The 26,943-nt window shown below is 38.0% G+C and overlaps 1 protein-coding gene across 2 annotated transcripts; it reads left to right on the plus strand.

Moving 5' to 3' along the window:
* The first annotated feature begins 1,510 nt into the window (after positions 1-1,510).
* pstpip1a (proline-serine-threonine phosphatase interacting protein 1a) lies at positions 1,511-26,629 on the plus strand. 2 transcript variants are annotated; one of them, XM_063004569.1, is made up of 15 exons: positions 1,511-1,543; positions 2,678-2,778; positions 2,855-2,929; positions 3,070-3,104; positions 3,213-3,319; positions 3,575-3,637; positions 4,071-4,175; positions 8,063-8,108; positions 8,182-8,261; positions 12,097-12,195; positions 12,309-12,405; positions 13,273-13,360; positions 13,472-13,554; positions 16,213-16,322; positions 25,938-26,629. In XM_063004569.1, the coding sequence occupies exons 1-15, from the start codon at positions 1,511-1,513 to the stop codon at positions 26,067-26,069; spliced, it is 1,254 nt and encodes a 417-aa protein (XP_062860639.1). In that variant the 3' UTR covers positions 26,070-26,629. The 2 variants fall into 2 exon arrangements, 1 of the variants encoding a protein (XP_062860639.1); XR_010014017.1 differs by lacking the exons at positions 1,511-1,543; positions 2,678-2,778; positions 2,855-2,929; ... (9 more) ...; positions 13,472-13,554; positions 16,213-16,322 and adding an exon at positions 16,906-17,014 and having other exon boundaries at positions 25,938-26,027.
* The last annotated feature ends 314 nt before the right edge of the window (positions 26,630-26,943 follow it).

A 26,943-nucleotide genomic window follows, 5' to 3' on the forward strand; every position in this document is an offset into this window, starting at 1 on the left:
AGCAGGTGCATTGATACGGAGACTTGATTACACACAGGTGGATTCTATTTATCACCATCAGTCATTTAGGTCAACATTGGATCATTCAGAGATCCTCACTGAACTTCTGGAGTGAGTTTGCTGCACTGAAAGTAAAGGGGCTGAATAATATTGCACGCCCCACTTTTTAGTTTTTTATTTCTAAAAAAAGTTTAAAATATCCAATAAATTTCGTTCCACTTCACGATTGTGTCCCACTTGTTGTTGATTCTTCACAAAAAATTACAATTTCATATCGTTATGTTTGAAGCCTGAAATGTGGCAAAAGGTTGAAAAGTTCAAGGGGGCTGAATACTTTTGCAAGGCACTGTATGTAAGAGAATTGTCAAATAGTTCAAAAAGTACATTTCTCAGGGTAGTAAATTACATTGCATGTTTGTTTATTAGGATTTTAACGTCATGTTTTACACTTTGGTTACATTCATGACAGGAGCGGTAGTTACTCATTACACAAGGTTCATCAGTTCACACAAGGTTATATCGAACACAGTTATGGACAATTTAGTGTCTCCAATTTACCTCACTTGCATGTCTTTGGACTGTGGGAGGAAACCGGAGCACCCGGAGTAAACCCACGCAGACACGGGGAGAACATGCAAACTCCACATAGAAAGGACCCGGATCGCCCCACCTCGGGATCGAACCCAGGACCTTCTTGCAGATTGCATGTAATCTACAAATTTTACCATCTAACATACATAACATTATTTCAAGATTAAGAAAATTCTCTGGGCCCAAGCTCATCTCAGATGGACCAAAAGACAGTGGAAATGTGTGTTGTGGTCAGATGAGTCCACAATTTATAACACAGCCATGTAATGGGATTTTAAAAAGACATACGCTGTCATCAAAGCAATGGGATTTTGTGGAAGTCCATGATTATTTCAGTAAGACAATGTCGGGCCTTTTGTCAGGTAAATAAATGTTTAGAGGAATTAACAAAACACAGACTGTTTATTGCATTTTACAAAATGTCCCAACTTTTCTGGAAATGAGGTTTGTGAAAGGGCACCTCACTCATCTTAAATTTGCTGTCAGACTTCACAGTTAAATAGATAACTTCTCAGTTTTAAGTTCATACTTTGCTAAAGTTTGCCCAGTTCTGGCCCATGGAGTCAAAACAAATAAAAAAAGCCTCTTTAACTTACAGCATTAAAACTGTTCAGAAATGTGACCTACCCACAGTTAATTAACATTAACTGGTCAAAAGATCTACTATTTCAGGATGTTTCCCTTATCTAGCATTCAAATGCTGACTAAAAGCAAGCCAGTGTGTCCGTGGTGTGTGACATCATATAAAAAACCTCTTCCGTGTGTTGCTCAAACTTAGATACCACAAGTAAAGTGCCGTGAGGTTTCTGGCTTCCTGTGTGTACTCTAGCGTTTGTACTTAACTAAACGTCTTTATTTTATATTTTGGGTAATTTAAGGAGAATATATTTTGTGTACATTGAGAATAAATCTATCCAAGATGAAACCATTACAATTCAAAGATTCATTTTGGGTAAGTGAGCTGCTGTGATCATACTGTATATATGTTCAGCTTTGTAATTGTAAATTATGTATGTTTATTACAACCTTTTAATTGTATATCTACTTGCACTTGGCATAAGTTTTGAAATTTGTGCTTTAAATTTGTTTTTATATGATATATGATATGATAGACTACTAATACTGTCTATTTCAAGGGGTGCCAACATTTCTGTACTTGGTGCAGATTGTATTTTTTTTAAGGTAGGAGCATGTGATGAAAATTTTGGTTTCACTATTGTAAGATTTGAAAATGTGAAGTAAAATCTAGGGATAATAAAGTCTTTTTAAATATAGTAAGCAATGGGGTTAGCACTGTTAACCACTTCCCCACATTTGTTCTCTAACCATATTGTTCACTGCGAGTTCTACCATGAATAATCTGACTTTTTTTTTCTTCTGGCTGATTATTCAAAATGACGCAGAACTTCTGGGTTGATTTGCATCGTACGTCCTGCTTTACAAAACTGTGTCATTGTTTTATAAGCATAAGCATAATAAGTCTATTAATTTAGTGTTATGTGCTAAAATAAAACAAACAGCTAGTCTAACAAACAGTTAACTCATAGATGTAACCATAATAGTCAACACATTAAACATGTTAATTTTATTATTAACCTGTTTAATGTGTTGACTATTATGGTTACATCTATGAGCATCATTTTGGTTTTCACAGGGTGGTAGTAACCTCATGTCAGAATTCTAACCTCAACATTTCAAATCAACTACTGGAACAACCACCAATTTACATACATTAAAGTGTTAAGAAAATTGCTATGGAAGTAATTTAATATCAAGCGGCATAGTGGAAGTGACTGTATGTAAAAGAGTTCTCTGTAAAACACTTCCTAGTATAACAAGCATAATGTGAAATAGATACAAGGTAACAAAGTAACATTACATTTAAAGATAAATTTATTATTAAGCCTTTTTAAATGTCGATTCTGTACAGTTAGTGCATAAACATAATAGCATAATGAATGCTTAAACAATTAAAACCATAATATATTATAGCATGTGACTCCTGGATGTTTATTTAGAACTAAAAGAACACGCACATTAAAATAAATGGGTGGCTTTAAAATAATAGTTGTACTGTTGACACTAGGGCACAGAATTCACCATCAATGCTGGATATGAAGCCATCAGCCAGAGACTTTGCGATGGCCGGAGGGCTTGCAAAGACATGGAGGACCTCCTAAAAATGAGGTGAAGTTTTAAAATCACTTACCTTTAAAAAAAAACTGTGATATGTTGGTAAACAATGGCTTCAACATCTCCTTAGGGCTCTAGCAGAAGAAAGATATGGTAAAGAGTTGGTAACTATTGCACGGAAAGCTGGAGGCCAAAGTGAAATAGGGTATGTGGGTACAAATAACAGTAATTTATAGTTGATGCAGCAAAAAGTAACAATCCCTCTGTACCATATAAGCGTAACAGATAATTAGCTTGATTTTGTTAAAAAAAAACTTCATTTGTCACACCTTTTTGTTTCTGTAGTACTTTAAAGGAATCCTTGGACCAACTTAAAGCACGTGAGTAACAAAAAATGGTGTTTTGGATTTTAACATTTTTTAATGTTCATTTTTAAAATTACTTTATGCTAGATCTTTCTGGATCATTTTTATAAATTCATATTACAGAGATTGAGAGTATTGGAAACTTACACATACACCTATCTGGGATGTTAAAAGAAGAAGTCAAACGCATGGAGCAGTTTAGAGAACGTCAGAAAGAGCAGCGTAAAAAGGTAGTCACAGTGTCTTATTGTGCATAAACTAATTATAACAGGGAGCATTCTTTGTGCCTACACATATTTTTCATGTAAATGCCTGAAATTACTCTGTTTTTTATTTCATCAATGAAAAACAAGATTTATTTATTGTGAACATTGGCATTAATTAACCTTTATAAATAAAAATACTCAATGTTCTTAAAAGTAGCCTAATATCTCTTAGATTTCTGATGACAGTGTTGTAATGGTTAAAAAAAATTTTTATTACAGTTTGAGTCAATAATGGAGAAAGTACAGAAGAACAAAGTTGCTTCGTACAAGAAAACCATGGAGGTGAGACTAACCTTTACACGGCTTTTATCATGCTTATAAAAATTTGTTAACTGCTTCAGTTATTTTCTTTGTTTTTTGGAATAACATGTAAAAATACATTTTGGTTTTGGATCTTGTTATGAGTGCAAAAGATTCCAAGAGAATGTGATTTGAGATAATAGACAAGGAAGAGGAAGGAAGAGTTAAAAGTGATTTAAGTTCAATTCTAGGCAAAGTCTTTGTATGATGTGTGTATGTAAAGGGGGAAGTAGAAACAGTTCAGGAAATTAGACTTCTCTAAACAACAAACAATTCCGCTTACACAAAATGTGTTTCACAATGATTGTATGCCACATTTATACTTTATTAGATACAATCCTTTAACTTGTGTAAATTGCACAAACTACTGTTAATCTTTGATTTTTAATCATTACTTGCTCTTGCTTTTTTACAGTCTAAAAGGTCTTATGAGCAAAAGTGTAGAGAAGCAGATGAAGCAGAACAAGTTGCTGAAAAGATCAGTAATGCATCAACTACTACTCCCAAACAGGCTGAAAAGGTATCATTGATCATATAATGGGTGGAAAAAATAGTTTTTCCAAGGGGCCACATGAGAAACTGGTACTGTTGTGGAGGGCCGGATCAAAAGGCTGAATTACTTTAGCTTAATATTAATTTTAAATGTAAGCATTAATTGTATGGTTTTGTAGGCTTCATCCCTGGACGTGTAAAGCTTGGTAAAGGTCCTTGTTGCTTTACTTTACATTTTGTGAATGTATTTTTTCTTATTGTAGTGCTTGATAAAGGTTTGCCAAAGTAATCCCTTGTCCATGTAGATATATCAGCTATTAAAGAATGACTGCTTTTGCCGCTCAGGTGGTGCAGCGGTAAAAACACACGCTAGCGCACCAGAGCTGGGATTTCAAATACATCGTATCGAATCCGGTTCTGCCATCCGGCTGGGCTGAGCAGCCACATGAACAACGATTGGCTTGTTGTTCATATAGGGGTGGGTATTAAACTAGATAGGGACTCCTCATAACTGATGTACTACGATCTCTGCTGGCTGGATTGATGGCGCCTGCACAGATGCGGGGAAAAAGTGTGGATCAGGGTGTGTCTCTCTGTACACAAGGCTGATTCGCATATATGCACTCACCTAGTGTGGGTGACAAAATGCATATGGCTGGTGCCCACATGTCGGAGGGGACGTGGGTTAGCTTTGTTCTCCTCAAATCAGAACGGCGGTCAGCATTAGTGGAGAGGACGCGTGATGCAATTGGGCAATTGGATGTGCTAAAAAGTCGGGAAAACAAGGGGAGAAATGCATAAACAAAATATATATATAAAAAAAGAATGACTGCTCTTGATGCCGTCTAAAAGATAAGAAATTATGAGTGTTCAGCTTAGGTTTGCACCCTTGCCCTTTACACACTAAAAATTCCTTCAGATTTATTAAATTGTTTCATGATATTATGCACATCACCTGTTTGAAATTACATCATTATTTAGTTTTTAGTCTTCACTAACTTACGATGGCGTATTGGGGCCACTTTAAAGAAAACTATTTTTTAAAGTTTCGATTTCGAGAATAAAGTCAAAATTATTTCGATAATAAAGTCGTATAAGTTTCAATTTTGAGATTAAAGTCGAAATGATTTTGAGATTAAAGTTAAAATGATTTTGAGATTAAAGTTGAAATTATTTTGAGATTAAAGTAAAAATATTATGGCTATAGCAACTTCCTTGTGTTAAATGAGGAATGTTCATGATATGGTAAAGTTATACTTTCGTATCGGTTTCACAAATAAAGAAATCCCCAATCTCCTGCACATCAGCACCAGTTTGTTATTAGTGTGAGGACGATGAAACTGCTTTGTAATAAACTGTGTTTATTTAGAAGAACGTGCCCCACCGGTGTGCTTGGTGTCTGTGTCGTTGCCAGTACCTCAACCAAAGCCTTATGGACTCGTACACTAATTTAAAGCCGTATGGCATTGCTATTAGAGATGCATCAATACCATTTTTTCCCAACCGAGTACGAGTACAAGTACATGTATTTTTGTACTTGCCGATACCGATACCAATACCTATTGGATCAGATATCTGACATGTTAGAACAGGGGTTTTCAACCTGGGGGAGTACTTGTCTGGGGGGGCGCCAGTGCCTGACCAGGGGCGTGGCATTACGAGATTTTTTTTTACTTCTAAAACTAAAGCAATTCATTTTTCACCCACGGGAGACATATTTCATTAGTCTAACTGACCACGCACTCAGGCACGTTTAATGTTATTCAGTTCAGTCTGAAAAAAACCTTCAAAATAGAGCTATCAGTGAAGATAAACCGGTCACAAAAGTGATGACAGCTGTTATAGGACGTGTGTGTGTCTTTAAGAGAGGAGATGCTCTGTTCACAGTATCGATATAAGTGATTCAGGAGTCAATTCATTCTAAGCGCAGCGTAAGTTTCTTTTCTCAGTCATCTCTCTGTTTTTACTGTTATAATGAATGTTGCGGTTGTAAATAAACACCAACTACTACAGAACATTTTGTGTGACTCGCTTACCTTAAAAAGCTCAGGCTTAATTATACTGCTTATTACCACAGAGCGAGAGCCGACTCAGAGTCGTTCTGTCTGTGGAGCTAAACGTTTTCTCTCAGTCAGAGCAGATGATTCTGAACTAACCAACTTAGTAATTGATGAACTTGTCTATGCTTGACTCTGTGAAGTAACGTTTTCTGCTCTCATCTACATCAAAAAGCAAGAACCGCTTATGATTTACCAAAGTGAACCACGAATTTATATAATGTGCTGATAGAATTGGCTCAGATGGGGTCGAACTGTAGGTTGGCACACGCGCGCTCACACTTAGCGATCGAGAGCCGAGTTTTGATCGCCGAGCGAACGCCGAGTTGCTCCCGAGCCGGCAAATCTAGCGCCGACCAGCCGCCAAGCGAAAATCAGGTTAAAACATCGTGTAGTGTGAACCAGGCGTAACGCAGCAATAGACACGGTATCGGATGTTTAGTATCGGAGCCTCGTTTGCGAGTACGAGTACGAGTTAATGAGCGCGGTATCGGGCAAGTACCCGATACCAGTATCGGTACTCATGCATCTCTAATTGCTATAAATGGTTGCATTGACGAGTTTAGTTGTCATGTTATGTGGATGGAAGCATACAATACAAACACCCAAAAAAAGTAATCACGAGTTACTGGATAACCACACTAACGAGCATTGAAAGCTGCCCTCGACTTTATTCTCATATTCATTTCAACCTTAATCTCGAAATAATTTTGACTTTATTCTCATAATCATTTCAACTTTAATCTCAAAATAATTTCAACTTTATTCTTATAATCATTTTGACTTTTTTTCTCGAAATCAAAACTTATACAACTTTATTCTCGAAATCAAAACATAAAATCTTTTTGTTGTACAGTGGCCCTAATACGCCGTCATAATAACCTTAAATGCTCTCATCCCAACTTTTTTTGGAATGTATTGCAGGCCTGAAATTCAGAAATCAATGTATATTAACAAATAAAATGATGTTGACCAAAAAATACATGAAATATCTTGGGTTCTGCCCCATAATTAATTTTTTTATATATTTTTTTAAATAAAAAATTGTGTTTTAGATGCTTTTGTTTGTCTACTGTATTTGCACACACACACACACACACACACACACACGCACACACACACACATACACTCTACTTATGGACACACGTATACACTTGACACCATAGCCTTTATGTCTTCTGGCATCAGTGAGAATTGGCCACCCAACACCCTGTTGTCGGTTTGTGGCTTATTCCTTTTTGGACAAATGTTTGTGGGTTCTGAATACAATTCCCTACGAGCACCTTTTGCTGTTCCGAATTTACATCATCTGGCCATAACAATTTGTCTATTATCCAGCCCACTTAGGTCTTTATGTCTGCCTATATCTGCTGCATTAAACTAATGCTCTATGATAATTACCATCAGTCAAGCATTTCATTATCCCTGACCAAGACATGCATAGTTGTTTTTGCAGTAGGCATTGCCATGTGCATTTTGGGTGGTGGTACTAATGTTTTGGCTAATAAGTGTGTGTACTGTTCCCTCCACAATTATTGGCACCCCAGTATTAAAGCTTAGAAATAAAGTAAATAAAACCCCAGAGTATGAAATACAGTATCTAAATTAAGCATAAAGCATAATGGAAACATTTGTGTCATATCCTCTTTTAACACATCCTGTGTAAAGATGAGCCCTTTTACAGTTGGTAACATGGTCTTAAAAAATGAGCAATGGGTCATTTAGAACCATGCATCTTTTTGTGTTTTTTTATTGATCTGATCAAATGTATATTTCTGGGCAGCTTTAATATGTGTTATTAGTTGACTCAAATATTTAATAATGATGTAGCATGACATGTAGCATATATTTTCTTAGGTACTAAACAAGGCCAAACAGTGCAGAGAGGTTGCAATAGAGGCAGGTAAGAATACAATCTTTATTATTTTTTAAAAATCTATTTTGACATTCACCTAAAACTTTATGTCTTTATTTAGAGAAACAGTACTTATCAAATGTTGATCAACTGGACAAGATTCGACAGGAATGGGAAACTACACATGAGAGCACATGTGAGGTAGACTAGCTTCATATTCAACCTCAACAAACAGCCTGCTTTTACCACTATATAGAGATAGCATCTGCTTTTTAGGCTTCTGCCATACAACAACCACAGCTTTAATAAAGACTTATTTAGGTGAAAATGAATACTTGAATAAATACTTACTGAATAAATTAATAAATACTTATGAAGTACTAGTACAAAGTATTAATATTTAAACCTCATAGTAGCTTAGATTTAAGCTTCACAATGGCAATGTTTACAGTGTATTATATTAAAGCCAGGTACCAGAAACTAACTTCTGTAATTATACACTACATGGTCAAAAGTATGTAGAAACTTCTTCTAATTAGAATACATAAATATTTCAGCCACACGAATTACTAACAGCACCATTAATCATACAGCCAAATAAATTTCATTCACAAACACTGACAGCAAAATGGGCTTTACTGAGGAGCTCAGTAACTTTCACCTCAAAGATCCAAGCTGCCTCTGGAAGCAACATCATCACAGGAATGGTTAGACACCTGATGCTTTATAAAACAACAAGCTGAGATGGGAAGCATGTTTAACCAGTCAGCACAAGTTGACCATGTTTGGGGTTTGGTTTTGCACTTGGTTTGCACTCATTTTTGTGCACAGAGGCTCACACATGCTGAAATTAGATTTCTGTGGTTGTTAATTCTCCTAAATCTTTATTTAACTGAGAAGTATAAAGTATAAAGAAAGTTGTTTTTTTTTGCTTACCAGCTTAATTTGTGTTTTGGGAATCTAAACAAATCTAGAAATTCTTGCCTGCAAACATACTCAAAAACGTTAGCTCAGAGGGATGTTTACCACTATGTTACATCACCTTTCCTAATAAATACACTTTTATTGCTTACGAACTGATAATACCAATTTTTGCAGTTATGCAATTGGAAATTTTGCCACTTGATATAATACTTCATCTGCACATGATAAGACTTCAGCTGCACATTCGTTTTCACTGTCTTTTGGTCCATCTGAGATGAGCTTGGGCCCAGATAACTCAGCAGCATTTCTGCATTAAAATGATTTATGGCTTTCTCTTTGCAAAATAGAGTTTTAGGTTGTGTTTCTTGATGCAGCAATGGACTGTGTAACTATAAGTTTTTGAAGTACTCTCATGTGGCTATATTTATCACAGTAGCATGACGGTTTTTTTATGCTCATTGAACAGTGTTTTCTGGCTTTGCTTTACACAGATCCAGTATAATGCACTGTAGATGGTAAAATACCTTTTTGATTTGCCATCTTGTACAGTATTGAAAAAAAATTGAACTGATTAAAAAAATTGAAAAATTGAACTGAGAAATTGAACAGAACATTGAAAGTCTTTACCTTGTGCTTTTGTCAGTTAAATAAATGTTCAAGAGAATTAACAAATCACAGATTCTTGTCCCAACTTTTTTTGAAAACAGGCTTTGCATATAATTGATTTTATACATCAGTTAGCAATAAGTGTGGCTAAAACACCTGAACTCAATAATTAGTAATTAAAATGTTCAGATAGTATACACTGATATAAATAAAAGAAAAACGTGTGCACCTGGGTGTATAAATTACTATTTTGATTGCTGTGCTTTATTGTCTAATCTTTTTTGTACTTTTCGGAAGCATAGTTATCACAAAATTACTGTCACTTGGGCAGCACGGTGGTAACGCTGCTGCCTCATAGCAAGCAGGTCCTGGATTAGATTCCCCGACTCTCTGTGTTTGTGTTTGTAAAAAGACAAAAGACATGCAGTCATTGCAATTGGAGATACTAGAAAGTGTGTGTGTGTTTGCCCTGTGATGGACTGGTGACCTGGGGTGTTTCCTACCTACCCAATGAATCAGACCCACTGCGACACTGACTTAAAGCAGGGGTAAAACAGACAATGAATGAATTAATAAACTTTTTTAAATTAATTGTATTACTATTTTGAGTATACTATATATTGGAGTGTGGTTTAAGACAATGCCCTTTAGCTTGCCAGCTGTGTCACTTCTCTGCTCTTTTTTCAGCCTGATACAGCAAGTTTTTCCAGATATTGCACACTGCAGTCCCAATACAGTCTAACTATTTATCATTTCTGCCTTTATGATGTAGCTTGTATAATGTATTTTATTACATTGTTGGTATATCCCAATCTCTGCATCTCTCAAGCAAATCTTTGTTTTTTTACTTTTTTACGGTATAAATATTACAACCTCAAATCAGAAAAAGTTGGGACGGTATGGAAAATGCATATAAAAACCTTTAATGTTTTTAATGTGACTTTTATTTCATTGCAGACAGTATGACCCCAAAATATTTCATGTTATGTCTGGTCAGCTTCATTTTAAAATCAATTCTTGCATTTCAGGCCTGCAATATTTGGGGCTAGTAATGAGAGGAAAAAATGTGATGTTAACAGGTGATTGTGCTCATGATTTGAAACCATAAAAGGCTGAGTCTTTGAGGAGCAAAGCTGGCCAGAGGATCTCCAGTTTGTCAACTAATGCGGGAGAAAATTATTGAAATGTTTAAAAACAATGTACCTCAAAGAAAGATTGGAAGGGATTGGCATATTTCTTCCTCTACAGTGCATAATATCATAATAAGATTCAAGGAATCTGGATGAATTTCAGTGCATAAAAAGCAAAGGCGCAAGCTTAAGCTGAATGCCTGTGATCTCCTATCCCTCAGACGGCACAGCATCAAGAACCGCCACTCAACAATAGCTGATATAACCACATGGGCAAAGAATTACTTTGGCAAACCTTTGTCAAGCACTACAATACAGCTATGTTCACAAATGGCACATACAACATTACTGAGTTAAGCATGTCCAGAAGCAGGGTTAAGTTCTCTCGGCTCAGATGCAACTGGATCATCACACAGTGGAAACGTGAACTGTGTTAAATAAATCAGTATTTCATATCTTTTTTTTTTTTTTGGAGGAAATGGACATCATGTGCTTCAGACCAAAGACAAAAGAACCATCCAGACTGTTATCAACAAGAAGTCCAAAAGCCAGGGTCTGTCATGGTATGGGGCTGTGTCAGTGCCCTTGGCAAAAGTAATTTACACTTCTGTAATTGCAGCATTAATGAAGAGTACGCTGAGCAACATATGCCGCCTTTGAGACAAATTTTTTTCCAGGAATGTACAGGCATTTTTCAACAAGACAATGGAAAACCACATGCTGCACACATTACAAAGGCATGGCTGCGGAAGAAGAGGGTACGGGTACTGGACTGGCCTGCCTGAAGTCCTGACCTGTCCCCAATAGAGAATGTGTCGAGAATTCTGAAACGAAAAAATGTGACAACGACAACCCTGTACTGTTGCACATCGTAAGTCATGTTTGCAGGAAGAATGGGACAAAATAACACCTACAATGCTTCATCACTTGGTATCATTGGTGCCAAAAGATCTTTTAAGTGTTGTGAGAAGGAATGCCAACTTTTTTTGAAATGTGTTGCAGGCCTGAACTGCAGAAATTGGTGTGTACTAATGAAATGAAGTTTCATACTTTCTCAGGAATGAAGTCTTCATAAGGTTTCCATTCTTTCCAAACGTTTTCTGATTTGTGGTTGTAAAAAGCATGAGCAATATATTCTGAAGAGTACTTTCAAACAGTATATCTGAACAGAGATTGAATATAACCACTGTCTATAACATTTAGATACACAAACAGGCTGTTGATGTTACCTATGAGTAATGTATCGACATATTTTTACAGCATATTGTGGATTTTAACCCTGCAACTGTGGTTAATAATCAAGCCCTTCATTAACTGGAATTGGTATTTTATTTAAATGAAAATACAAAAATAATACTGTGCTTCAATTGTTGCAGGTCTTTCAACAGCAAGAGGTTGATCGCATCAGCATTTTGAGAAATGCTATTTGGGTTCACTGTAATCACTTTTCAATGCAATGTGTTAAGGATGATGAGGTTGGTGCATTCATTGTACGATGAACCCCTAAATCAAATAGGTTTATGATTACTCTGTATGTGTACATAATTATTATTTTAATATACAGTTTGTCATCTATGTACATTTACAGTGTTTTGAAGAAGTGAGGACAGTTTTGGAAAAGTGTGACATTACAGCAGACATTAACAGTTTTATTGATGTTAAAAGTACGGGACATACTCCTCCAGGTCAGTACATTTTGCTTTCCAACCCTTTAAACCTGTCAACATTTTTATTTAATTCCGCTTAACATTTTCTATTCCTGAAAAGTCTGCTGAGGGTGGGTCAAAGCGATTGGCTAACTGTCAACAGCTGACTAATCACTTAGTAAAGTTAACTAGTGTGTTCTTTTTTAGGAGTAAGGGGATTATAATTAATTGTTATAACTAGAAACAATGTGTTAATTCATGCAGCTATCATATCATAGTCTATGTGCTTTATTTAAAAAGATAAGATAAGATAACACTTTATTGATCCCGAAGGAAATTGCAGTTTTACAGTACTTTACAAATTACACAAGGGAAGACAGACATTATTCAACAAGACAGACTTATTCAACAATCCAATAATGCCTTATGGATAGCTTTTATTTTTGGAGCAATTTATGGTCCTGAAATTATGCATCTAAATAATATACAATCTTTTGTGACAGTGCAGTACTATTGTGCAGCAAATAGTGTTGAATAGCTTTAAGGTCCTGCTGAGCTGGCTTTAATTCTTGCTTCCTCTTACAGTCTGTTAAGAATGTTAGCATGATTTTTTTGGGTACTTCCGCCACCCAAAGTACGACAGTAGGTCGTACAAATCGAAATTGCCCTAAGTAAGTGAATGAAGAAGTATTTAATACTCCAGGGTGTATTTTTGCCAGCGTTTTTAGAATGAACTCTGGACCCACCACAAACCTGTGCAGATTTACTAAACATAGATGATGTATAATGTTTTGTGGAAAATGTAAGCTAATAATGTTTTTTACCTTATTGTTATTACACTATATTAATAAATGGTAGTATGATGCTGATAGTTTAACAAGTATTATTGCTTCACTGCCTCTTCAGCCCCTGTTATCTTTGAAAATGTTTACAACCGAGAGCAAGCTGGAGACAGCAATGGTACTGGCCGTTTTGGAGGAGCGGTAATGAAGAGGTATGTACATTGTCATTTTTTGACTAATTTAGTAACTCAGTTATAAAAATCTACTGTAATACGAAGTGACAGTATTTTTACTATATTTTCCTGGTCTGGTTTTTTTTTCAGATTTTCAAATCTTTTGCAAGGAAACTGCTCCAGTGGTCTCAAAACCACCAGTGACTGTTTACAGCCATCAGTTCCCTGTTCTGGTATGTTGGATGTTGACATAATCTTTTGAATTATTTGTTAAATACATGTTGCAAACCGTGAAGGGCAATATTGGCTCACCAGTAAAGGTGTGCTAATACTAAGCCAAAACCTTGAATTTGCTGCATTTAATATGTCACATCATAAAATAAGAATGCTTTGTGATAGCAAATTCACTTCACATCAGTCTCTACCTAGCTAACACATTTTGCTAGCCGACTAATATTTTACAATACAGTACAATGAAAGGTACTTGTGTTTGATTTGGAAATATTTAAAGTAGAACAGGAGTTTTGGTATCTTGGTAACTGTGTGTGTGTGTGTGTGTGTGTGTGAGCCAGAGCCATATTAATATTTGAGCTTTGCATATATTTACATTTTTTTCTTCTGTGGTTTTTCTGCCATATCCCACTCATCTATATGCACAGACACCTAACAATATCATTGCTTGGTTGCCAAAACTAGAACCACTACAATGACCATTCAAAAAGCATGTATTTTTGTGGGTTTTTTTTTTCTTTTTTTGAGGGAGAAGCTGTGGTATTGTATGATGAAATCGGAAGGGGCAGAGAAGTATGTAAGGGTGGTGCGAGATATGTTTGAGGACAGTGTGACTGGTTAGATGTGCTGTAGGAATAACGGATTGGTTTAAAGTCGAAGGTGGACTGGGTCGGCAGAGTAATTTCTTGTTTGCAGTGTTCATGGAAAGGCTGATGAACAAGGTTAGGCAGGAGTCTCCATGGAACATGATGTTCACGGATGACATTGTGATTTGTAAGTGAGAGTGGGGAGTTGGTTGAGGACAGCCTGGAGAATGAAAGTTAGCAGATGTAAAATGGATGAATAAAAGGAAGGCCGGTGGAAATGTTAAGTTGCAAGGAGTTGAGATAATGAAAGTGAACAAGTTTAAATACTTGAGGTTGAACGTACAAAGCGATGGAGAGTGTGGCATGGTGAGTGGTGATAAAGAGCAAGCAGAGTGAAGTGGATAACATACAGAGGCAGACGTGAGATGTGCCACAGTGAAAGGGAAAGTTTACAATACAGTAGTGATGTCTGTTATGTTATATTGCTTGGAGGCAGTAGCACTGACTAAAATACAGAAGAGGGAGCTGGAAGTGTGAGAGATGAGGATGCAGTGATTCTCAGTAGGAGTGGGGAGGATGGGCAACATTAGGAACGAGTTTATTAAAGAGACAGTACAGATAGGATGTTTTGAAGATAAAGTTAGGGAGAAGAGATTAGTGGTTTGGGCATGTGCAGAGGAGGGATAGAAGTAATATCTGGAGAAGGGTGCTCAGGACAGAGAAAGATTGAGAAGAACAACCTGCTGGTCTCCTGCTAATAATGTACAGCTGAACCTTGTTTAAGGTCAGGGTATTTAAGGAGGCAGTTGGCAATCCTTGAGCGGAGACTATTTTGCTCTTGAACTCTGTTTGGATTTAAATTGAACTCGAATTGAATTTAAATTTGTTTGCTGTTGCATTTGATTCTGTCCGTCCGTCCATCTGTCAGTCAGTTAATCTTTGCCTTTGTCTTGTTTTGGTTTGTTTGTGTAGTTTGTTTTGTTTGCCCTGTTTGTCCTGTTAGTTCCTGTCTGAGTGTTAATGTTCATACCTTGTTTTGTCTTCTGTTTTGGCTTCTGTTTGTCTTATTTATGCCTTGGTTAGTTCTATTCCTGTTTTGTCTTAGTTTAGTTCCTGTTTAACTTTGTTGATGTTTGATTAGTGATTGTCTTGTCCCATGTTATTAGCTTAGGGTATGTTTCCTGTATGATTAGATTAGCATAGTGATTAGCTTAGTGATTAGCATAGCATTTAGCTTAATCCATGTGTGTTTAGCAGATAGTGTAGCATTTAGATTAGCATTAGCCTTGTTCATGTTTGGTTAGCATTATCATTTAGCTTAGCATAGGTTACGTGTGTTTGTATCTGGTCTCGTCTTGTTATAACCTGTCTTGTGTTGTCTTGTCTTGTCTTTGTTATTATTACCTTTTTATTGTTATTAACATCTCTGCGTGTGTCCCCCCCTTGTCTTGTCATAGCCCATAAAAGCGTTACATAAATAATCTGTTCTCATGATTTAATAAGTGGTTGCCAGATCCCTGTTTATCTCAGAATATATGAGTGATTTTTACTAGTAAACTAATTGTTCTATTTAAGCATTGAATTAATTAAATGCAATCATCTCCGTTTCTACTACCTCATTTGATCTAGATCAGAGCACATTTAAAACACTATAAACTGGTCAGATCATGCATCGCCACTGAGGTGCCAAAAAATGACAAATCAATTATTCTTCTTTTTATTGCATTTTACAAAACATCCCACCTTTAAAAAGCTCTGTATTGTAAATAAATATGTCTCCTGTTTCGTATGTCTTTGCACAAAGATCCCTATCCTGTCTACACATGTAGACAGAAATATAAAAGATTATTCATATAAATAAAAGGTGGTTGTAGAACTCTTTAAACAAGTCTAATTTTGGGTGAGTTGTTTATTGATAAAAATAAGAAATTAGAGATGTAAAAAGTTCATTTTTAGACTACTATTGCATTTCAGATAAACATATTTGTACAGTATTTATAGTATATTTATGCTTTTTTCTTTTTGTAAAGGCCATGTAATTACCTTGTTGTTTTTTTATATAATGCTCATTAGACAACTCTGACGGAGTTTATGCCTCCATTCCTGGTTTTCAAGAGGTGGCCCCAACTAAACCTGACAATGAAGGGGAGAAGTATCAAGCTCTGTATGACTACACTGCCCAGGTTGGTTCTCCTATGGGTTTGAGACCTGTTCTTTGTATTTTTACAATAAATCACTTATATTTTCTAAGACATTTAAGATTAATGAGGGACTGAATATATGTATATATATTAGGGCTGTCGAAGTTAACGCGATAATAACGCATTAACGCAATCTCAATTTAACGCGATTATAAAAATTAGTGCCGTTAACGCAAATTCTAGTTCATGTTGAGACTTGACTGGTAGAACAAACGTTTTAATGTCGGACTTGCCACCGTTTTTCATTTGCGGTTTGTTAACATATAATGTAACCGAGCGGCGTAGTGTCGTAGTAATGCACTTGCATAATAAAGAAGCTGCCAGTCCTCCATTCACGCAACGCTAGGACGGACACTTAAAAATCCTCCTTTTGGAGTGAACTGGTTTCATTTTTGATCAATATTATTTACCATTGGCTCAGGTACATGTCGAAACAAATGCTTTGTATTTCATTGGTTTAACAGCCTCATTTGACTCCTTATAGAGCTACCACTGGCCAATCGGAGAAGGTCCGCCCTCTAAATGCTAGTCTGTGATTGGGTGGTTGAATTTCGCCCGCCCTCTCTGTTTTGTAAACACTCAGCTCTCATGATCAGGAACGCGGTGAAAATGCCAAAAAGTAAACTTTTGAGGCAGCGATGAACGGACCTAAATATGAAAAGACACAACATTTAGTGAGTAAAACAGTCATTTGTTATATAATTCTTGCTTAAATTGGTCAAAAACTCTGTTATATGGGTTCTGGATTCATTCTGTGTGTTGCAGTAGCATGTCCCCCTGTTCCTAATATGATGTCCGGCTTTTTGGGGTGTAATGTCCTCCTTTTTGTTACTATGAATCTGGCCACCCTAGTCTAAACACACTCAGTTCGTGTAGAAACGTCCATTAAACCACTGGATAGTATTACTGCCTAGTATGTGAGTGAATAAAACAGTTTTCTCTTGTCCCAGCAGTTTTTAACATCAGTACATTTAGCATAAAATGTGTTCACCATTTTAACTGTAACATTTCACTTAAAAATCCTTGTTTTCTATAACATTTACACAGATTTTTTTAAATGCGATTAATCGCGATTAACTATATGAAATTCTGAGATTAATCGCGATTAAATTTTTTAATCGTTTGACAGCCCTAATATATATATATATATATATATATATATATATGTATATACAGTGTATCACAAAAGTGAGTACACCCCTCACATTTCTGCAAATATTTCATTATATCTTTTCATGGGACAACACTATAGACATGAAACTTGGATATAACTTAGAGTAGTCAGTGTACAGCTTGTATAGCAGTGTAGATTTACTGTCTTCTACAATAACTCAACACACAGCCATTAATGTCTAAATAGCTGGCAACATAAGTGAGTACACCCCACAGTGAACATGTCCAAATTGTGCCCAAATGTGTCGCTGTCCCTCCCTGGTGTCATGTGTCAAGGTCCCAGGTGTAAATGGGGAGCAGGGCTGTTAAATTTGGTGTTTTGGGTACAATTCTCTCATACTGGCCACTGGATATTCAACATGGCACCTCATGGCGAAGAACTCTCTCTAAGGATGTGAGAAATAGAATTGTTGCTCTCCACAAAGATGGCCTGGGCTATAAGAAGATTGCTAACACCCTGAAACTGAGCTACAGCATGGTGGCCAAGGTCATACAGCGGTTTTCCAGGACAGGTTCCACTCGGAACAGGCTTCGCCAGGGTCGACCAAAGAAGTTGAGTCCACGTGTTCGGCGTCATATCCAGAGGTTGGCTTTAAAAAATAGACACATGAGTGCTGCCAGCATTGCTGCAGAGGTTGAAGACGTGGGAGGTCAGCCTGTCAGTGCTCAGACCATACGCCGCACACTGCATCAACTCGGTCTGCATGGTCGTCATCCCAGAAGGAAGCTGACGCACAAGAAAGCCCGCAAACAGTTTGCTGAAGACAAGCAGTCCAAGAACATGTATTACTGGAATGCCCTGTGGTCTGACGAGACCAAGATAAACTTGTTTGGCTCAGATGGTGTCCAGCATGTGTGGCGGCGCCCTGGTGAGAAGTACCAAGACAACTGTATCTTGCCTACAGTCAAGCATGGTGGTGGTAGCATCATGGTGGTGGTAGCACCTGCAGTTCATTGAGGGAAACATGAATTCCAACATGTACTGTGACATTCTGAAACAGCATGATCCCCTCCCTTCGAAAACTGGGCCTCATGGCAGTTTTCCAACAGGATAACGACCCCAAACACAACCTCCAAGATGACAACTGCCTTGCTGAGGAAGCTGAAGGTAAAGGTGATGGACTAAACCCAATTGAGCACCTGTGGCGCATCCTCAAGTGGAAGATGGAGGAGTTCAAGGTGTCTAACATCCACCAGCTCCGTGATGTCATCATGGAGGAGTGGAAGAGGATTCCAGTAGCAATTCCATGCCCAGGAGGGTTAAGGCAGTGCTGGATAATAATGGTGGTCACACAAAATATTGACACTTTGGGCACAATTTGGACATGTTCACTGTGGGGTGTACTCACTTATGTTGCCAGCCATTTAGACATTAATGGCTGTGTGTTGAGTTATTTTCAGAAGACAGTAAATCTACACTGCTATACAAGTTGTACACTGACTACTGTAAGTTATATCCAAGTTTTAGTTCTATAGTGTTGTCCCATGAAAAGATATAATAAAATATTTGCAGAAATGTGAGGGGTGTACTCACTTTTGTGATACACTGTATATACGTATATACGTATATATACAGTATATATACAGGAAAGTTAATATCACCAACCATTCCCATTTTATTTAGGTGTATCCATATAAATGGCCCACCCTGTATATATATATATACAGTATATATATACACGTATATACAGGGGTTGGACAAAATAACTGAAACACCTGGTTTTAGACCACAATAATGTATTAGTATGGTGTAGGGCCTCCTTTTGCGGCCAATACAGCGTCAATTCGTCTTGGAAATGACATATACAAGTCCTGCACAGTGGTCAGAGGGATTTTAAGCCATTCTTCTTGCAGGATAGTGGCCATGCTGGTGGAGGAAAACGTTTCCTGACTCGCTTCTCCAAAACACCCCAAAGTGGCTCAATAATATTTAGATCTGGTGACTGTGCAGGCCATGGGAGATGTTCAACTTCACTTTCATGTTCATCAAACCAATCTTTCACCAGTCTTGCTGTGTGTATTGGTGCATTGTCATCCTGATACACGGCACCGCCATTGGATGCACATGGTCCTCCAGAATGGTTCGGTAGTCCTTGGCAGTGACGCGCCCATCTAGCACAAGTATTGGGCCAAGGGAATGCCATGATATGGCAGCCCAAACCATCACTGATCCACCCCCATGCTTCACTCTGGGCATGCAACAGTCTGGGTGGTACGCTTCTTTGGGGCTTCTCCACACCGTAACTCTCCCGGATGTGGGGAAAACAGTAAAGGTGGACTCATCAGAGAACAATACATGTTTCACATTGTCCACAGCCCAAGAAACCGACGTTTGGCATTGGCACGAGTGACCAAAGGTTTGGCTATAGCAGCCCGGCCGTGTATATTGACCCTGTGGAGCTCCCGACGGACAGTTCTGGTGGAAACAGGAGAGTTGAGGTGCATATTTAATTCTGCCGTGATTTGGGCAGCCGTGGTTTTATGTTTTTTGGATACAATCCGGGTTAGCACCCGAACATCCCTTTCAGACAGCTTCCTCTTGCGTCCACAGTTAATCCTGTTGGATGTGGTTTGTCCTTCTTGGTGGTATGCTGACATTACCCTGGATACCGTGGCTCTTGATACATCACAAAGACTTGCTGTCTTGGTCACAGATGCGCCAGCAAGACGTGCACCAACAATTTGTCCTCTTTTGAACTCTGGTATGTCACCCATAATGTTGTGTGCATTGCAATATTTTGAGCAAAACTGTGCTCTTACCCTGGTAATTGAACCTTCACACTCTGCTCTTACTGGTGCAATGTGCAATTAATGAAGATTGCCCACCAGACTGGTCCAATTTAGCCATGAAACCTCCCACACTAAAATGACAGGTGTTTCAGTTATTTTGTCCAACCCCTGTATATATATGTCGCATTCCTTGTGTCAAGCCACTCTTGAACAAGAGACAGCGCCAGAAGCGTCTCGCCTGGGCTAAAGACAAAAAGGACTGCTGAATGGTCCAAAGTAAATTTGAAAGTAAATTTTGCATTACCTTTGGAAATCAAGGTCCCAGAGTCTGGAGGAAGAGAGGAGAGGCACAGAATCCACGTTGCTTGAGGTCCAGTGTAAAGTTTCCACAGTCAGTGATGGTTTGGAGTGCCATGTCATCTGCTGGTGTTGGTCCACTGTGTTTTCTGAGGTCCAAGGTCAACGCAGCCGTCTACCAGGAAGTTTTAGAGCACTTCATGCTTCCTGCTGCTGACCAACTTTATGGAAATGCAGATTTCATTTTCCAACAGGACTTGGCACCTGCACACAGTGCAGGTGCCATATATATATATATATATATATATATATATATATATATATATATATATATATATATATATATATATATATATATATATATATATTTCTTACATTTACAGTAGACCCTTGAGTTACGAACGGTTTACCATACGAACATTTCTGGTTACGATCTTTTTCAACTTAACGTACAAACAAATTTCGGATTACAAACAGAAATTCGTTAAACACATGACGTCACGAACAAGTTGACTCCAACTGTCTCTTTCTCTATATACTATATACAGTGAGCAAACATTCTGACAGCGGACAGTGTTTTTCCGGTGTTTTCTTTATATTTTGTAAAATTCAATATTAAAATGTTTCCAAAAAAGGTGCAGAGGAAGCGCAGTGGTGAGAAAATAAAAAAATCACTATCTGTTGTTGTGTAATTTTACTCCTGCCAGTAGCTGTCACTGTGTATTAGACAGCGGGGACAGTGAGTGAGAGAGAAGAAGGAATTCAGCTCAGTAAAGTTGTCTTTCTTTCATGCAATTACACCTACAAAATACAATACTTTTTTTCCTGTACAGTACTACTGTGTATTGTTGTTTATTACTGTTTATTACAGTAATGTCTATTCTATAATTTAAGATTTAAGGGAAAATACACTTGTATTTACAGTGTATCACAAAAGTGAGTACACCCCTCACATTTCTGCAAATATTTTATTATATCTTTTCATGGGACAACACTATAGACATGTAACTTGGATATAACTTAGAGTAGTCAGTGTACAGCTTGTATAGCAGTGTAGATTTACTGTCTTCTGAAAATAACTCAACACACAGCCATTAATGTCTAAATAGCTGGCAACATAAGTGAGTACACCCCACAGTGAACATGTCCAAATTGTGCCCAAAGTGTCAATATTTTGTGTGACCACCATTATTATCCAGCACTGCCTTAACCCTCCTGGGCATGGAATTCACCAGAGCTGCACAGGTTGCTACTGGAATCCTCTTCCACTCCTCCATGATGACATCACGGAGCTGGTGGATGTTAGACACCTTGAACTCCTCCACCTTCCACTTGAGGATGCGCCACAGGTGCTCAATTGGGTTTAGTCCATCACCTTTACCTTCAGCTTCCTCAGCAAGGCAGTTGTCATCTTGGAGGTTGTGTTTGGGGTCGTTATCCTGTTGGAAAACTGCCATGAGGCCCAGTTTTCGAAGGGAGGGGATCATGCTCTGTTTCAGAATGTTACAGTACATGTTGGAATTCATGTTTCCCTCAATGAACTGCAGCTCCCCAGTGCCAGCAACACTCATGCAGCCCAAGACCATGATGCTACCACCACCATGCTTGACTGTAGGCAAGATACAGTTGTCTTGGTACTTCTCACCAGGGCGTCGCCACACATGCTGGACACCATCTGAGCCAAACAAGTTTATCTTGGTCTCGTCAGACCACAGGGCATTCCAGTAATCCATGTTCTTGTACTGCTTGTTTTCAGCAAACTGTTTGCGGGCTTTCTTGTGCGTCAGCTTCCTTCTGGGATGACGACCATGCAGACCGAGTTGATGCAGTGTGCGGCGTATGGTCTGAGCACTGACAGGCTGACCTCCCACGTCTTCAACCTCTGCAGCAATGCTGGCAGCACTCATGTGTCTATTTTTTAAAGCCAACCTCTGGATATGACGCCGAACACGTGGACTCAACTTCTTTGGTCGACCCTGGCGAAGCCTGTTCCGAGTGGAACCTGTCCTGGAAAACCGCTGTATGACCTTGGCCACCATACTGTAGCTCAGTTTCAGGGTGTTAGCAATCTTCTTATAGCCCAGGCCATCTTTGTGGAGAGCAACAATTCTATTTCTCACATCCTTAGAGAGTTCTTTGCCATGAGGTGCCATGTTGAATATCCAGTGGCCAGTATGAGAGAATTGTACCCAAAACACCAAATTTAACAGCCCTGCTCCCCATTTACACCTGGGACCTTGACACATGACACCAGGGAGGGACAACGACACATTTGGGCACAATTTGGACATGTTCACTGTGGGGTGTACTCACTTATGTTGCCAGCTATTTAGACATTAATGGCTGTGTGTTGAGTTATTTTCAGAAGACAGTAAATCTACACTGCTATACAAGCTGTACACTGACTACTCTAAGTTATATCCAAGTTTCATGTCTATAGTGTCGTCCCATGAAAAGATATAATGAAATATTTGCAGAAATGTAAGGGGTGTACTCACTTTTGTGATACACTGTATATCAAAAAAGACCATTTAAGACATTAGAAAGGTTAGGTAAGGGAGTGGTTTGGGAGGTCTGGCACGGATGAATTCTATTTACATGATTTCTTATGGGAAAAATAGGTTTAACTAACGAACATTTTGACTTAAGAACAGATCTTCGGAACCAATTAAATTCATAAGTCAAGGGTCTGCTGTACTTTGATTTTTATTTGATTGCAGAAAGGATGAACCTGAGATATTTCATGTTTTATCTGCTTAACTTCATTTCATTTATTAATAAACATCCATTCCTGCATTTCAGACCTACAACACATTCCAAAAAAAGTTGGGGCGGTAAAGCATTTACCACTTTGTAATGTTGCCATTCCTTTTCACCACACTTAAAAAAACATTTTGGCACCGAGGATACCAAGTGATTTAGTGTTTCAGCTTTTATTTAGTCTCATTCTTCCTGCAAACACGTCTTAAGATGTGCAACAGTACAGGGTCGTCGTTGTTGCATTTTTCCTTTCAAAATTCTCTATTGGGGACAGGTCAGGACTGCAGGCAGGCCAGTCCAGTACCCGTACCCTCTTCTTCTGTAGCCATGCCTCTGTGATGTGTGCAGCATGTGGTTTTGCATTGTCTTGTTGAAAAATGCATGGGCATCCCTGGAAAAGATGACGTCTTGTTGCACATGTTGCTCTAAGATCTCAATGTACTTTTCTGCATTAATGCTGCTATCAAAGAAGTTTAAATTACATTTGCCAAGGGCACTGACACAGCCCCATACCATGACAGACCCTGGCTTTTGGACTTGTTGCTGGATGGTCCTTTTCGTCTTTGGTCTGGAGCACACAGCGTCCATTTTTTCCAAAAAAGAGCTGGAATGCTGATTCATCTGACCACAATACACGTTTCCACTGTGTGATGGTCCATCCTAGATGCCTCTGAGCCCAAAGAAGTTGATGCCGCTTCTGGACATGGTTAACATAAGGCTTCTTTTTTGCACAGTAAAGGTTTAAGTGGCATTTGTGCATGTAACTCCGTATTGTAGTACTTGACAAAGGTTTGCCAAAGTAATCCCTTGCCCATGTGGTTATATCAGCTATTGTTGAGTGGCGGTTCTTGATGCAGTGCCGTCTGAGGGATCGAAGATCACGGGAATTCAGCTTAAGCTTGCGCCCTTGGCCTTTACGCACTGAAATTCCTCCTGATTCCTTGAATCATTTAATGACATTATGCACTGTAGAGGGAGAAATATGCAAATCCCTTCCAATCTTTCTTTGAGGTACATTGTTTTTAAACATTTCAATCATTTTCTCACACATTTGTTGACAAACTGGAGATCCTCTGATCATCTTTGCTCATCAAAAACATCAAAGCCTTTCCTGGATGCAACTTTTATACCAAACCATGATTATAATCACCTGTTGACATCACCTGTTTGAAATCACATAATTATTTAGTTTTTTCACCTCATTACTAGCCCTAAATTGCCCCCGTCCCAACTTTATTGGGAATGTGTTGCAGACCTGAAATGCAGGTATGGATGTTTATTAACAAATGAAATGAAGCTGAGCAGATAAAACATGAAATATTTCGGGTTCATCCTGTCTGCAATCAAATTAAAGTCAAAGTAAATGTAGGGAACACTGCATTTTTATTTTATCTGCATTTTCCATACTGTCCCAACTTTTTCTGATTTGGGGTTGTAGCTTGCTTTAAAAGATAATCATATAAACAATAACTTTGGAGTCTCAAAGCTGTCAGTGTAAAGTCGTCAGTGTCCAACCTTAATGACTATCGTACTATAGCACTCACGCCCATTGTCATGAAGTGCTTTGAAAGCTCATTATGAGGCATATCAAGACCCACTGCATTCCATTTCTCGTCACAATCGCTCCATAGACAACATAGTCTACTGAATGTAGACAAAGCTAAAGAGATAATTGATGATTTCAATAGAACACAGAGGGTCTGTCCGAAAACCTAGTGAGCTCTCTACGTAGACGCATTTTACGTCATCCTACATGCACTCTCGAGAAGAAGGCTGTTTGAATTCTTAGATGCCTTAACATGCTGCCTACTAAGGTGCCTTAGTTTAAAGCAATAAACTGAGTAATGTGGGAGCATTCGATGCTTCCTTAGCGGTGTAGGCAATCCCAGCATTCTGTGCGGCACAACTTTTTTTCCCAAAGATTTCAAATATGGCAAGAAAGCACAACAACAACCTCTACTTTCTGTAAAGACTGAGAAAAGCTCTTCTGCCACCTCTCAAGCAAATAGTGAGGACAGCTGAAAAGACCTCACACACAGACACATTCACTCTCGCACATACACATACTCGTACACAAACCCGCTCACACTTACTTACACACACCCACCTACTCACTCTCACACACTTAACCGACACAGTCTTGTTCCCTGGACTATGACAGCTTCAAACATACATACAACTCCTCAGTGACTATATTATAGTGTGTTTTTGGAGGTCCTTATAATTCATCTGACCATCCACCCTTTTTTTTTTTCACTTAGCATAAGGTGACAGTTTAATTAATGTGAGCAAGAACAATCACCAGCTATTCACAATCACTAACAAGGAATTAGGAGGCCATGTCACAAAGTTTATTGACATCACAGAATGATCTACAGCAAATAAAATTCTAACATGTATTCATATTTTTTAACTGAGCAGATCATAAAAAATCCTATATAAAACTTATGAAACAACTTACTTTGAGGGTGTTCCAATCACTGTCACTAAAAAGAGCAGTTATAGTAATCATGAAAATCCCAAGACTGCCTTGAATTGTATACAGTACAGTAGCCTGTTTAAAACATTGTATTTGATAAAGTTGTTACCTCTATTTTGTTATTTGATCAATAATATAGATATAATGTGTGTTGGCAGAGTGCTGATGAGCTCACCATCTCACTGGGGGAAGTGCTGTTGGTGGTGGAGCAGGGAGAAGATGGCTGGTGGTCAGTGCAAAAAGATGGTCAGAGTGGCCTGGTGCCAGGCTCCTACCTTACCAAAATATGACCTAAATTCAACAGAAATGCAGTGTGACAATCATCCAATGACCTAAATACCCCATGTAGATCTTTCACTATCAACCATGAATAATATTGTAAAAAGTTAAAGAGAATCCAGAGAAATCCTATTCCATGTAGGGCAAGGCTAAAAACCACTGTTCAAAGATCATGACCTTCAAGCCATCAGTTGGCATTAAATGTGAACCTTCATGCTACTAAATTAATAAATAAATAAATATATGTGATAAATATAACCGCATGGGTTTGCGAGTGTTTTAGAAAACCAAAGAGAAAAGAGAAAGCCATACTGTACATCAATTCTATGCAGGAACGCCACTGAGTTCTCTGAGCCCAAACTCAAGTCAGATAGACCAAAAGACAGTGGAAACATGTCATGTGTTCTGATTTTGCCTGCAGAGTTCTGGGACACAGTTCTGTGAAGTGAACAACCAAAAACGTAACCATTTTATTACGAGAAATGCAAGGCTTATGGTCAAAAGAATACGTTTTACAGTCAGTAAATCAATATTGTATCAATAAATATTCTTTTTTTTTTTGTTTACTGGACTTCTTGTAATATATTTATTGAATTCTATACATTTACTTTTTTGCCCTTTCCCAAATTTTCCTAGTTGGATCCAATTACCTGATCGCATACTGCTGCTGAAGTCCACTCCTGGTTGAGGAGGGCCATGACTAACACACACCCCCACAGTACCAACAACATTTCTGTTAAATTTCACATAAAATGTCCTTGAGTGTTTTTTTTGCAGAAAACTATGACAACTGGTCATAACGGATGCAATGTTAATTTTTTAAACACTAATTTATTAACTTACTAAATTACAAAATTTAGTGGAATAATATAGAAGATACCGTGT

The sequence above is a fragment of the Trichomycterus rosablanca genome, chromosome 11 (assembly GCF_030014385.1).
Source record: "Trichomycterus rosablanca isolate fTriRos1 chromosome 11, fTriRos1.hap1, whole genome shotgun sequence".
NCBI classification, from domain to species: Eukaryota; Metazoa; Chordata; class Actinopteri; order Siluriformes; family Trichomycteridae; genus Trichomycterus; species Trichomycterus rosablanca.